The 14,547-nt window shown below is 46.5% G+C and overlaps 1 protein-coding gene across 1 annotated transcript; it reads right to left on the reverse strand.

The window, feature by feature from the left end:
- Positions 1-670: 670 nt before the first annotated feature.
- On the reverse strand, positions 671-4,264 carry FZD5 (frizzled class receptor 5). The gene has a single exon (XM_029606370.1). It carries the CDS (start codon positions 2,940-2,942, stop codon positions 1,179-1,181), a length of 1,764 nt encoding a protein of 587 aa, XP_029462230.1. The 5' UTR covers positions 2,943-4,264; the 3' UTR covers positions 671-1,178.
- Positions 4,265-14,547: the final 10,283 nt, after the last annotated feature.

A 14,547-nucleotide genomic window follows, 5' to 3' on the forward strand; every position in this document is an offset into this window, starting at 1 on the left:
AGCACACAGAAAGTGCTGGCACCGTGAGGGATCACCATGGGGCTGGCCGGCCAGCACACACACAGAGGACCCGTGAAATGAGCTCCTTCTTCTGTCATCGCTGGGAAGGGGGGTCCACCAGCTGCTCTCCCGGGTGTGCCGCTCCATGCAACTGCACAGTTTAGCAGCAGGCCCGGGGCCAGACCAACAACTATGGCACAGGTGAAGTGATATCCACAGCACAAGCGATTAGTCAGTAAAGCTGTGCCACACAACGTCTCCAGCATATAAACTTCCTCAGGAAAGCTTTTTTTCCCCCCTAAATTTATTTTATTTATTTTTTAAAGTTAATTTGTTCTCTTCCTCTCAAAATAAAATGTTAATAATCTGTAACATCTGGTTTACCAGTTGGTCTTTTAATGTCATTTAAGAATTACTAAATGCCACTAACTGACCATACAACTTCAGGGCAAAGACAGTGAGGAGACAAGCCTGTTTAATCTGAAGCACTTCCTAAAAACCAATATTTTGAGGGTAAGTTGTAAATGCATTATTTCTTTTTTTTGTGAACATTTCTAGTAAGTTATACCTTTGCTTGTATACTTTAAATAAAAGGGCTTGAGAGCTAAACATATCAGTGTTCATGTTTTGTATGAATGCTATTCCTCCTCTGCCTAAGTTATTACCCTGGAAAAATCTGATATTTTATTCAAAATTATTTAGACTTTTCCCTACATTTGCTTTTTTTTTTTTTTTTATTAAAGAAAATTGGTTTACTGAGGTTACCTCAATCGCTCCTGCCAAATGCAGGAATGAATATTTAAAAAAATAAAAGATGGCAAGAAGCAAAACTCAGTATTACCCGAAATATGCCCCTACGGTTTGGAGTTACCAGACGCTCCCACCTGCTAAGGACATTTTGGCGATTGCAGGAAGGAGGAACAGCATTAAAAACATTCCCAACACCAAAAACCTCCCTTCAGAAGATAAACGAGAACAGTTAACAAGCTGGTTTGCAGTGAGAACACACTTCAGCACTGTCCCTTTAAGAAACGCAAAGACCTCAGAGCTTGAAGGGTTTTGTTTTTTTCTCCTTTCCCCCTTTCAAATTGCTAAATGAAGCAGCAGCATTCTGAAGCTGAACAGAAAGGAACCCGTGGAGCCCTAAACTTCCTCCCCCGTGTTGTCCCGGGCTGCTGTCACACGTGAGAAAGCGGAGCCTGCTTGTGGTAGGAGGCAGAGCTCGCCACCCCGGCTCTGCCCGTTAAAGCTGCGCTGGCCTCGCCGTAAGCCGACGCGTGAATGGGCTTCCTGCCCTGGCAGCATTTACCTGTGAATCGTCTCCACGACTCCAGGGTCTTCCCAGACCAGATCCAGACCCCCGACGTTATCCCCACCACCAGGCACATAAAGTATTTCAACATAAAGACAGCATAGTCCGGCCTAGGCTTCTCTCTGTCGCCGGGACAAGAGCAGTTCCGGGCCCTCTCCCAGGTCTCCCTGTAGTGCTGCTCGTAGATGTAGCAGGCCACCACGATGGTGGCCGGGACCGTGTACAGCACCGTGAAGATGCCGATCCTGATCATCAGCTTCTCCAGTTTGTCCGTTTTTGTGCCACCTTGCTTAATGACGCTTCTGATTCTGAAGAGGGACACAAACCCAGCCAAAAGGAACATGGTCCCTGTGAAGAGATAGACCACCAAGGGAGCCAGCACAAAGCCGCGAAGGCTGTCCAGGTTCTGATTGCCAACATAGCAAATCCCAGCCACTGGGTCACCGTCCACAGAGCTCAAGGCCAGGACGGCTATAGACTTGACACTTGGGATGAGCCACGCGGCCATGTGGAAATACTGAGAGTAACTGGCAATAGCCTCGTTCCCCCACTTCATCCTAGCTGCTAGGAACCACGTGAAAGACAAGATGACCCACCAAATGGAGCTGGCCATCCCGAAGAAGTAGATGAGTAAGAACACCACCGTACATAGGGCAGGTCCCGTTGTCTCGTAGTGGATGTGGCTGTAGTCTTTGTTGCAGGCAACACTGGCGTGGCCCACAACCAGGCGAACAATGTAGCCCACTGACACAAAGAGATAGCAGGCTGATAAAAAAATGATCGGGCGCTCCGGATACTGGAATCTCTCCATGTCGATCAAGAACGTGGCTACAGTAGTGAAGGTGGAGATGAAGCAGAGGATGGACCACAGCCCTATCCAAAAAGTGGTGAAGGTCTTCTCGTCCTGGGTGAAATAGGGTTGAAAGCAGGGAATGGCACAATTGGGCACTTGGCCGGTCTTGATCTTGTTGTACAGCGGGTGGGATTCTTTAGAAATCACCACCAACGGGTCCCTGCACTTGCACACCCCATCACAGTCACTACTAATGGGGCTTTGGCCACTCAAAGGCGTCAGATTCTTATGAGATCCTCTTGCAGGGATAGTGGGCTTTACAAATAAGGGTGGCAGTGTGGTGGTCTCTGTCCTGTTGTAATCCATACACAGCATTTCCGGGTCTCCGTGGACTGGCAGCTTGTCACAGTTCATTCTCTCTGGCCAGGCAAAGCCATACTGCCTCATAAGTGGTGAGCACCCAGCCTTGGCCCTCTCACAGACTGCCCTGCAGGGGGGCAGGGGCTTCTTGTAGTCCGAGAGGCAGATAGGCGTATACATGCTGCAGAGAAAAAACTTCAGGTCCAAGGAACACTGGATTTCCACTAGGGGCCAGAACTGGTGCACCTCCAGCCCTGCCTCATCCTGCGTGTCATGGTTGAACTGGTTGGGCATGTAGGTGAAATTGTATCCGATACCCTTGCACATGGGCACAGTTATCTCCTGGCAAACAATAGCTTTGGATGCTGCAAGTGCAAGCGTGGACAGCTTCAGAAGCAGCAGCAGCACAAGACCCAGTAGCCGGTTTGCATGATGACAGCCAGCCATACTTTTCTGGCGATCAAAGAACGAAATCATATCCAAACAGCAATTGGGCAGTGCCTCTGTGCCGCCCCTTCGGCGCTGTGGCCTGGGCCCGGCTGTTCATTTATTTATCCCATTGAGAAATAGGCTGACTCCAGAGCAGCCCGCTCTGACCTAACCACACATCACTTTTCATATCATGGGTCTGTCTCGTCCACCACCAGTGCGGTTTCTTTGAGAGCTCGGTTCTATTCCGGCTGCAGGGTCTTTAAAATTATAAAGGCAAGCCACCAGTCACTTACAGCAGGGGGAGACCGACAGATCTCGAGAAACAAGAATCAATGTATAAAGGCATAAAAAAAAATGCTGAACATATAAAGTTCATTAATAAACAAAAAGTTTGTAAGTTAAATAGCAGGTCACATTTATTTTTAGGTAAGGTGTGCGATTACCTTCTTTAAAAAGCCAAGAGCAGTTTCTGAGGGTCAGTTTCAACTTTTAGTAGCATGGGGAGGACCGGAGAAAATCCAGACATGAGAGAAGCGGTTTCCAATCAACGCCGTTTTCTTGAATCCCAGAACTGATGAAGGCTTTAGAAGTGACAGCGAGTGGATGGAAAAGACGGCTCTGCCTCGCCGCCAGCTTTAAGCGATCACTTCGTGCGCCTCCCGAACCGGGTCTTACGTTGTCAGGGACGGAGACCGGTTTTGCCCTCCAAACATTTGTAACTTTTTTCCTTTGTATTTTCGCATCTTGGGGGGCAGGGTGCTTTAAAGTTGGGCAGCTTTCTTTGCCACACCCCAATAAGCGCGGATCTCCTTTTCTAGCGGTGCAACATCCTTCTTTTATCGCCGCATGCTGAAAAGTTCCTTTCGCTCCTCTCCAGATCATGCTCCTCACGCAAGTTTCTGATCGTTCGGAGCCCTCGCCTGGCGACAGCAGCGACTTTTACCCCGGGACGGGGAAAGAAAAAGAAAAAAAAAACAAAACCCAACTCCTGGCTCGCCCCCAGATTCTCGCCTGCTTCCCGCACGCTTCTTCTCTTTCTCGCCCGGTGGCTGGCGACGGGGCAGGCAGGCGCTGTTGCAGCTCCAACTTCTGCGTCCGCTCATTATTTAGCGCCAGGTCGGTGCAGCCGCGGCAGATGGCAGGGCAGGTCCCCCCGGGAGGGCGAGCCGCCCCCCTGCACCGGCTTCCTGGGGCATGGCAACCTCCCAAGGCTGGGGTGCAGTTGGGGGTCCCCGGGGCCGATCAGCGCCCCTTGCCCGCAGTCCTGCAGCAGCAGCCGCCGCCGCCGCTTCGCCTGACCTCGCTGGCACCGGCGGGTGACCGAGCCGAAGCCCCCTCGGGGACGGGAGGAGCAGCAGCAGCCGCAAACGCTTCTCCCAGCGGAGTCAAGGCTTCTACCTACCTGCGCTGAAATGGGCTGGGAAGGCCGCGCCCACCCCCTCAGCTGCTCGCGGATTGGTTCCCTGACCTCCTCGGGCCCTTGGTGACTCCGCCCCCCTCCGCCCCCCTCCGTCCGCAGCTGCCCAGCGCCCGTCCCCTGCCTGCAGCTCCTGCCTGTCCCTGGCGCGTTTACCTGGCTGACGGCTCAGTGCTGGCGGAAGGAGCGGAGGGCGGGGGTCAGATACTGAGTGCAGGTCCCCACTGCCCCTTCCCCACCCGGTGCTTGTAGCCTTCCTACTGCTCCCGGGCTCCCAGCCGCTAGGTTCAGCTGCCCTTGCCCCGTTTTCTCAACTCAGTGCAGCTGGGACGACTGTGGGAACAAACCCTGCATAAAGCTGACGGGAAGAATGTTTAGCCAGAAGAATGGAAGGAAAGGAGGACAAGATCCTTAGGTTATGCTCATTGTGCAGCTTTCACTAGTTTTATCTCCTTAGGGTCTTCTTTTTAGCTTCAACATAAAAAGCTGAGAAATAGTGGCTGGATTCTATTGGCATTTTGATCACTGTGTCTACTTTATCTGTTCTAGGTATTCATTGCTTAAAGTGTGAAGACAGAATGGTAGAAACTCACTTTCTGGTAAACTTATTAAAATGAACTGAAGGTTGCTTAGGCCTCCAAAAGCTGCTGGTGGGTTATTTTCTGAGGGCTGTTTTCTGTGTGCCATTTGTTTTTCAGGTATATTTTAGGCCACGTTGCAACTTTATGGAATCTGTGACCATTTTGCAACAATTTGGATGGTTGCAGGCTCCATAGAAGGTACAGAGTTGCAGCTAGTCAGGGCAGAAACACCAGGCCAGAATTGGAGAAGGGCATCTAATGCAAGTAAGCTATCCCAGGATGTGATGTCTTAAAATGATACCAAGACTCACCAATCTGTAGTCAATGGAATAAAGATATGGGTTCTACTTCTGAATCATTTTCTCACCTGTCATTTGAAATAAGTAAATGCCCTCTTTCTCTTGTTCCTCTTCCTCTTCTAAATCCCAGCTAGGATTTAGGTGCTGTGGTGTGATTCTGTATATAAGAACTTGCAAAAGTGTCCTAGCTGTTGGCATCTTTTTGTTATTACTATCCGCAAAATGCCCTAAACCAGGCCACTTTACAACAAATTTCATCCAGGCTCACTGAGTCCCTTCCCCAAAGAGCTTATAGTCTATGTGGATATCTGAGGAAATGAGAGATTAAGAGGGTAATTTTAAAAGCTGTTTGCCTAGCTATCTGCTTTATTTGCAGAAGTGGCCTCTTAATCATTGCCCACCTGATATGTGGGTAACTACACAGGTGTAAATCCTGTCTGCACATAAATTTGCTCAGATCGAATGGTGCCATTCTCGGCAGCAGAGTCGAGGAAGGGGTTTGGACGTACACACCTACTTTTGAATTTTTAAAAGTATGCATGTAAATTTTCTCTACACATAACAACAGGTGTAATTGTGTGCTGGTAAATTTGGTGGGATAATTTTCAAAGTGGACTTATGCGTGCAAGCCCACTTTGAAACTTGGTGTAACCTAAGCATGTTGCTGCTGCCTAATTTAGATGTGCAGTTTGACAATTACTCTCATAATGACGTGCCCTAGCTCATGATTGTCGGTGAGAGAAACGAGATTTGAACTCTGGGCTCCTGGCCGCCACTTCATTATTCTAACCACTAGCTTGTCCTCAAGATGGTGGCTAAGTTGAAAAGTCTAAAGGTGAAGCAGTGTATGAACTCTTCTTTTTTTTTTTATACTTTATTGTCCATCATGAATATATCAAAATACATATAAACATGAAATGATAGAGATGGAAACATTTTCATGAATACAATAAACATGGATATACGTTAAACATTGGTCTCTATAACGCTTCATTAGGAGTACGAAAATGTTGTTTGTAATGTAAGGCAATGTATTGACTTTACTGTATAAAAATTGTAATGTCTTTCCTCACTCCTACCAATGTGGACAAGATCCTTCGGAACGCAGAAATGGACGACATGAACTCTTCTAATACTGCTTCAGTCCAAGCCCCTCAGCTAAGTACTGGGTGCAGGGTATGTGGCTAGGGGTGCAGCACTATCCCCGTTTCCTAGTATTTCCTCCTTTTCTTTTCAGGTCCCATTTTTTCACATCCACTACTACCGTGCACCCCACTTAGGTCCAGCTTTGGGCAGGAGCAGCTACTCTACAAGGGGGCTCACCAGGCTACCATTTTGGCAATCTTCAAGTTGCAGCTTCTGCAGAGATAATAGGAAAATTCCTTTATGGAGACTGCAAGCCAGCAGACACTCCCAGGTTTTGTAGCCGTCCCATCCCTGGCATGGATTTCCTTGGAAACAGAAAGTCTTACAGGAGGAGGGGCTGTGACTTGAAGATCTCCACATCAAATGACAGAAAGAGGAGGGGAGAAGGAAGAAGACCAGGAAAGAGGCTGTATGGGGGAGGAGGTGATAGAAGGGGGAGAACCTGGGAAAAGAGTCAAAGGTGGGAGGAGAGAAGGGAAGAGACCATGGGGGTGGGGAGGTAGATGGGTGAGGACGTGGAAAGTAGCCAAGGGAAGAGGAGAAGGTTCCCCCTCAACGTCACTGGAAGCTTTGAAAGATCCCTCCCCACCCAATACCAAGGGAGGTGCTGTTTGTAAATCTGACCCTGACCAGATGATGGGATATGAGCAATAAATGCTGGTACAGTTGAAAATAACTACATTTTGCTGTTTCGTTTAGCAGTTGGTTCAGGTTAGGTATGAAAATTTTCTGGGTCTGGTCTAATTGGCCCCGAAGCAGAACTGTGCCACCATGGAAACATAGATGATGTCCATACATAAGGACCATTTAGTCTACCCAGTCTGCCCATTTGTGCCTGCCTGTGTTGTCCCAGGTCTTCTCGATCTGTGGTGTTCTCTCTCTTTTCCCCCACCACTGAGAACTCTTTCTGTCTCTCCCATGCATGCTTGAATTCTGTCTCTCTGCTGGAAATCTATTCCTGGTCTCCAGCACGATCTCAACCAAAAATATATTTTCCTGCATTTCTTTTGAACCTCCTCTTCAGCTTCAGGCTGTTGGACTGGAGGCGTAGCCTGGCGGTGAGAGCAGCAGGGGAGCCAGGGTTCAGATTCTGCTGATGCTCCTTGTGGCCTTGGGCAAGTCACTTCACCCTCCATTGGCTCAGGTACAAACATAGGGCCTGATTTTCAAAAGCATTTACACGCTTAAAACTGGCTTTTACATGTATAAATGAACTTTATCCATGTAAATGGGCTTTTGAAAATTGCTACAATCTATGCCATTGAATTGTCATTAGGTTTTACTCACTTTAAGCGCACTTAACGCAGGGAAATGGCTTTTGAAACTTGCTGTGATAGTACGCCACATTTACATGTGTAACTCCTTTGAAAGTTCACCTGTATGAGACAGGGAAATACCTATAGCACCTGGATGTAGATTTGCCTTGAGCTACCAATGAAAAGGCACGAGCTAAATCTAAATAATTACTCCTTGTCCTTGAGCATTTGATTCTATGGGAAAATGCTTCCTTCTGCTATCTTATTGAAGCCTGCTAGATATTTCAGTGTTTGTATCAGCTCTCCCCTTTCTCTTCTGTCTTCTAGAGAATACATCTTTAGCTCCTTCAGTATGGCCATGTACGGCTTACAGTGCTATGTGGGAGATCTGGGCTTAGCTCTGTGACTCATTTCTTTCTCTTTAGATCAGTAGCTGCTGGAGGGGCAGCGTTCACAGCCCCCGTGAGGGGATCTCAACCGTTGATCCAGACTCCAGAGAGACAACTACCAGCTAACGTGACGATGCACTTATGCCAGGTTTCTGTCGGGCTCTCTGGCTCCAACCAGAGGAAGAGCTGCAATGACTGTGCTAGACAATAGCAGGGTAAAAGACTCAAATCCCGCTGACACTTCTTGTGACCTTGGTCAAATCACTTCATCCTCCATTGACTCAGGTACAAACTTAGGGGGGGTATATTTACTAAGCTGTGTTAGGCGTTTATCATGTGATAAATGCTTAATGCAGTGATAACGTGAGATATTTTAAACATCATGCTTTATTTTACTCAAAATATTGCAGGCATTTCATTATTGGTTAATTTTATATTAATAAAGTTTGCCTCAAAATATGCAAGCTGCATTATTTTCCTGAAAGTCACCTACAACTCAGAAGTTGTAGCTAACTTTTCCCGAGAGTTTTGGGATGGTTCTTGATGTGTCGCCAAACCCTAAAGTCTCCCCTTCCAACATGTGAGAGAACCCCTGAGAATCTTGAAAAAACCCCACCTACTCACCTGCCGCCTCTAGATTCAGCCCTGAAGTGATTAAAATAAATGTAGAAGTTGTGCAACGCTCCATACCCCCCTCCACAAACTCCCCTTTCAAAAAAAGGGCCCCCCAGATCCAAATACCACCCTCCAAGTAGCAGCCACCAACCACCCCCTCCCCAAACCCTTGACCTATTCTAACCCATCCCCTTCCCTGGGCATATCTAGTGGTCTAGTAGTGCCCAGCGGGCCCCGTAGCCTCTGTCTGGGCTCACAGTAAAATGGTGCCAGCTGGTTGTGATACTAGGTTTGTCTCTATCCCATGATGGAGCATAACAGCTGGTTGGTGCCATTTTGGCTTGAGCAAGCCGCCATCCTGGAACTTAGGGAGCGCTCCGGGCCCCTCTAGACCACCAGGCTGGGCCGGGGGTGTGGGCTAGGGTGAGTTAGGGGCTCAAGGGTTTAGGTGGCTGCTACGGTGGTGATAATTTTGAAAGGGAGGGTTTGCGTAGGGGAAACTGGGTGTCGCCATGTGATTACTACGTTTATTTTTCATACTTTAATCACTTGAGAGCTGCTTCTGGAGTTTGCTCACATGTTCTGGAAAGGTCTTTAGGGCTATCATGTCCCTTTAAGAAGTTGGCAGCCCCGAGCGGAGGAGGCTGCTATCATGTGAATTTTATGTAATTTTTCCGTGACATTTTTCCACAGGGGAAAATAACACACAGGCTCCAGAGCTGTGATCAGAAACGGATTTAGGGATTTGGTGCCCCTAGGCAACGTCAGTGCTGTTGGCGCCTGTTACCCACTCTCCCCCAAAAATGGACAACAGGGAGCAGAAGGTCCAAAGCACAGTTCCCGAGGGGTAAATTCTGTTGGCAAAAATGTAAAAATTCTGAAGCAAACTGGCAAGTATTTCTGTCTTTTATATTACATTATAAAATAAATTAGCTTTACAGTACAATTTATATAATTTATTTTATTATTATTGGAGATGGGGTAGACTAGGAATCTGGGATGTAGAAGAGGAGGAGGGAGAAAGCGAGGAGTTTCTTGGATGAAGGAAGTGGAGGTGGGGGTAGGAAGGGTTGGGAAGTGGATTCCAGGATCTGGGGAGGAGGGAGACATAGGAAGGAAGGAAGCGAGGTTCCAAGATTTTGGGGATAGAATCCAAGATCAAGGGAGGGAGGATTTGAATTGCAGTGGGTGGGGAGGAGAGGAGAGAGGGGTCCCTTCCATGCCCTTGTCCTGCTCCTCCTTGCATCCCCTCTCTTTTTTTTTTTTTTTTCCATTTAAAGTTTTTATTAACCAAAACAGAATAGACAGTGAATCACAGACAGCACAGGTATGGATGAAACAAACTGAATATATCACAGTATCAAATACAAGCTCATATATCTGATCGAAAACATCGAAATACCACCTAAAAATCGATAAAGGAAGCCATCAGGTGATTCACTCTACTGCCCCTGAACCCTGATCATTTTTCTGTCCTTCACCCCCCTCCCCCCAACCTCCTATACATGTAACATAGGGTGAGTTAGATGCAAGATAAGCAAAGAATACGGAGAGGCACCAGTGACCAGTCCAAATCTCCAAATCTCTGTGTGTCCAAGTATCACGGAATGTTCATTCAAACAATTGGCAATGACGGAGAACATGCGTCCTGTGTAGATTTCCATGTCGAATAAGCTTGCCATGTCTTTTCAAATTTAAGAGTACATTTGCATCCCACTCAATATGATGTACACATACATCTCAACAGGTCAAAATAAATGTGCACTCCCTCTGGTATGTTAATACACTACACAGTCAACTCAGAGGCACTCGGCAAAATATAACGCCCACACTTTATTTTATTATCCAAATATTTTAAACATTTTAAACATCATTTACATCATCACACTACTATGCAACCACAATGCTTACCTATATCTAAAAAAATTCCCACCTCCTTCATACATTACCCTTCATTCACACCACTCATACCTTTCATACCACACATCTCTTAAAATATGATCACATAAGCCCAGCATTACTGATTTTCCATACTAATGACCCAGATGATACCTCACCTCGTTCATATAATGTATACACTTCAACAATTTGATCACAGCACCATCAAATTGTACACTGAAAATAGTTTCAAATAAATGTACATCCCTTTGTTACAATTAATGCTTCTGTTTAAACCATATACATATTCCAAGTTACTACATTTGATGTTTCTTACTCATATGTATATTTATCTATTTTTGTTAAACGACCAAGCTATTCGGGATCCACATGGTTTTGTGGGAGAACGTTTGAAGTTCGTTTCGAATATGGGATTGCATAAGTCACATAAGAAGTTGGTATGTGGTACATTTTTAAATTTAGTTTCAGAGATAGTGAAACCTGATATCCCGATGAAGATATGCGGCGTCTGTGAGATGCATATGATCAAGATTACATCAAGCTGATATCATTGCTATGGAATAGACCACATGCAGTAGAAAAGAACATCTATGAAATTCTGCTGCTGATCCATGAATAATATGAAGAAACACATCTTAGAATGAAAGTTTGATGAAAGTTCCATGATACGCACGAGCATTGTAGTACCCTGAAGAAGCCCTGTCCTCAGGGTGAAATGAGGCTCTCGTTGGATGTACATATGATCGATGTAAACTTGTTTAACAAAAATAGCAAAATATACATATGAGTAAAAAAACATCAAATGTAAATTGGAATATGTATATGGTTTAAGCAGAAGCATTAATTGTATAAAAGGGATGTACATTTATTTGAAACTATTTTCAGTGTACAATATGATAGAAACATAGAAATGACGGCAGAAGAAGACCAAACGGCCCATCCAGTCTGCCCAGCAAGCTTCACACATTTTTTTTTCCTCATACTTATCTGTTTCTCTTAGCTCTTTGGTTCTATTTCCCTTTCACCCCCACCATTGATGTAGAGAGCAGTGATGGAGCTGCATCCAAGAGAAATATCAAGCTTGATTAGTTAGGGGTAGTAACCACCGCAATAAGCAAGCTACACCCATACTTATTTGTTTACCCAGACTATGTTATTCAGCCCTTATTGGTTGTTTTTCTTCTCCCCTGCCGTTGAAGCAGAGAGCTGTGCTGGTTATGCGTGAAGTATCAGTTTTTCTTCTCTCCTGCCGTTGAATCAGAGAGCTGTGCTGGTTATGCGTGAAGTATCAGTTTTTCTTCTCTCCTGCCGTTGAAGCAGAGAGCTGTGCTGGTTATGCGTGAAGTGTCAGTTTTTCTTCTCCCCTGCCGTTGAAGCAGAGAGCTATGCTGGATATGCGTGAAGTATCAGTTTTTCTTCTCCCCTGCCGTTGAAGCAGAGAGCTATGCTGGATATGCATTGAAAGTGAAGTATCAGGCTTATTTGGTTTGGGGTAGTAACCGCCGTAACAAGCCAGCTACTGCCCGCTTTGTGAGTGCAAATCCTTTTTTCCACATTTCCTCTTGCCGTTGAAACTTAGAGCGAAGTTGGAGTCACAGTAACCATGTGTAAGTTTATTGAATAAGGGTATTATCTCCAGGCAGTAGCCATCATTCTGGCGAGCCACCCACTCTTCATTGATGGCCTCTTGACTTTATGGATCCACAGTGTTTATCCCACGCCCCTTTGAAGTCCTTCACAGTTCTGGTCTTCACTACTTCCTCCGGAAGGTCATTCCAGGCATCCACCACCCTCTCCGTGAAGAAATACTTCCTGACATTGGTTCTGAGTCTTCCTCCCTGGAGCTTCAAATCGTGACCCCTGGTTCTGCTGATTTTTTTCCTACGGAAAAGGTTTGTCATTGTCTTTGGATCATTAAAAACCTTTCAAGTATCTGAAAGTCTGTATCATATCACCTCTGCTCCTCCTTTCCTCCAGGGTGTACATATTTAGATTCTTCAATCTCTCCTCATAAGTCATTTGATGAAGACCTTCCACCTTTTTGGTCGCCCTTCTCTGGACCGCCTCCATCTTGTCTCTGTCTCTTTGGAGATACGGTCTCCAGAACTGAACACAATACTCCAGGTGAGGTCTCACCAAGGACCTGTACAAGGGGATAATCACTTCCCTTTTCTTACTCGATATTCCTCTCTCTATGCAGCCCAGCATTCTTCTGGCTTTAGCTATCGCCTTGTCACATTGTTTCGCCGACTTCAGATCATTAGACACCATCACCCCAAGGTCTCTCTCCTGCTCCGTGCACATCAGCCTTTCTCCCCCCATCGAATACAGTTCATTCGGATTTCCTCTCCCCATATGCATGACTCTGCACTTCTTGGCATTGAATCTCAGCTGCCATATCTTCGACCACTCTTCCAGCTTCCTTAAATCCCGTCTCATTCTCTCCACTCCTTCCGGCGTGTCCACTCTGTTGCAGATCTTAGTGTCATCCGCAAAAAGACATACCTTACCTTCTATCCCTTCCGCAATGTCGCTCACAAAGATATTGAAAACGACCGGTCCCAACACCGGTCCTTTTCAATGATGGTGCTGTGATCAAATTGTTGAAGCGTATACATTATATGAACGAGGTGAGGTATCATCTGGGTCATTAGTATGGAAAATCAGTAATGCTGGGCTTATGTGATCATATTTTAAGAGATGTGTGGTATGAAAGGTATGAGTGGTGTGAATGAAGGGTAATGTATGAATGAGGTGGGAATTTTTTTAGATATAGGTAAGCATTGTGGTCGCATAATAGTGTGATGATGTAAATGATGTTTAAAATATTTGGATAATAAAATAAATGTGGGCATTATATTTTGCCGAGTGCCTCTGAGTTGATTGTGTAGTGTATACACATACATCTGGCATCTATCCCTTCTCTCTCACATACACACAAACACTGCCCATTCCCTTGTTCCCCCCTCTCTCACACACAGACCTACACTCCCCAGCTGATCCCCCTCTCATCTTTTTTCCTCTCTTCCCACCCTTCAATGATCTCTACTCAGGTGCTCGTAATATCCCCAAAATGATTTCCCCTTTGCTCTGTCTGCTGCAGGCTCACTCCCCCCACCCCTCCTCTCCTGTTCTCTGCTCCCTAAGCGGGAACAAGAAACAGAGAGCTGTTCCCTGATGAGTGAGATTCAGCGCAGCTAAAAGGCAGCAAAACATCAGCCAGACTGCTGCCCCTCAGAGGTTTTCCACCCTAGGCACAGGCCCTGTGGTGCCTACTGACAAATTCAGGCCTGGCTGTATTACCCAGTACTTCAGCTTTGGAAGACCCCACAGTAGTTTTCCCCTTCACACAAAACTACAGCAGGTTAGTAAATTACCCGCTCAGGGGGTAGATTTTCCACTTTGCGCGCACGTATCCATGTGCGTGCACTTCCTGGTTTTCTGCCATGCGTGCGCCGGCGCATTGCATGGTGGAAAATCTGTGGGCCGCGCACACATGCGCGCTGGATTTTATAATCTATGCACGTATGTGCGGGCGGAGCACGCGTGCAAGGGGACTTCTGCAATTTCCACGCGGTGACGTATCCCGGCCTTCCCCAGTTCCTTCCCAGGAACTTCCCTACCCTAACCTCCCTTCCCCTTCCCCTCTCCTCCCTAACCCCTAAGCCCTACCTTTTTCTTTTTCTTCTTCTTTGTTACACAACTTTCTTAAGCTCCCGAGCTGATGTAAGTTTAGCGCGCCGGCAGCCGGGTCTTCAGGACAGCGAACAATGGCGCCGTCCCGCCCCTTCGAAGAGGCTCGGCACTTATTCTCGTGCTGGCATTTACGCGTGTGGCCGGGCCTCTTTGAAAATTCGCCCGGCGCTTGCAAGGCCCGGCCATGTGTATAAACGCAGGGATTTACGCGCGCCAGCAGTTGAAAATCTACCCTTTAGTTTGTAAGCCCTCCTATGGACAGAGAAATACCTAAATGTAATTTGCTTTGAAGTGGCTGGCCAGTCACAAAAGGCGGAATATAAATTAGGAAACAATACTAAATTAAAGTTTT

Source organism: Rhinatrema bivittatum, chromosome 6, assembly GCF_901001135.1.
Source record: "Rhinatrema bivittatum chromosome 6, aRhiBiv1.1, whole genome shotgun sequence".
Classification (NCBI taxonomy): Eukaryota; Metazoa; Chordata; class Amphibia; order Gymnophiona; family Rhinatrematidae; genus Rhinatrema; species Rhinatrema bivittatum.

What these genes read in the sequence shown, in the direction of transcription:
- FZD5 (XM_029606370.1), bottom strand. Translation starts at nt 2,942, where the DNA reads ATGATTTCGTTCTTTGATCGCCAGAAAAGTATGGCTGGCTGTCATCAT.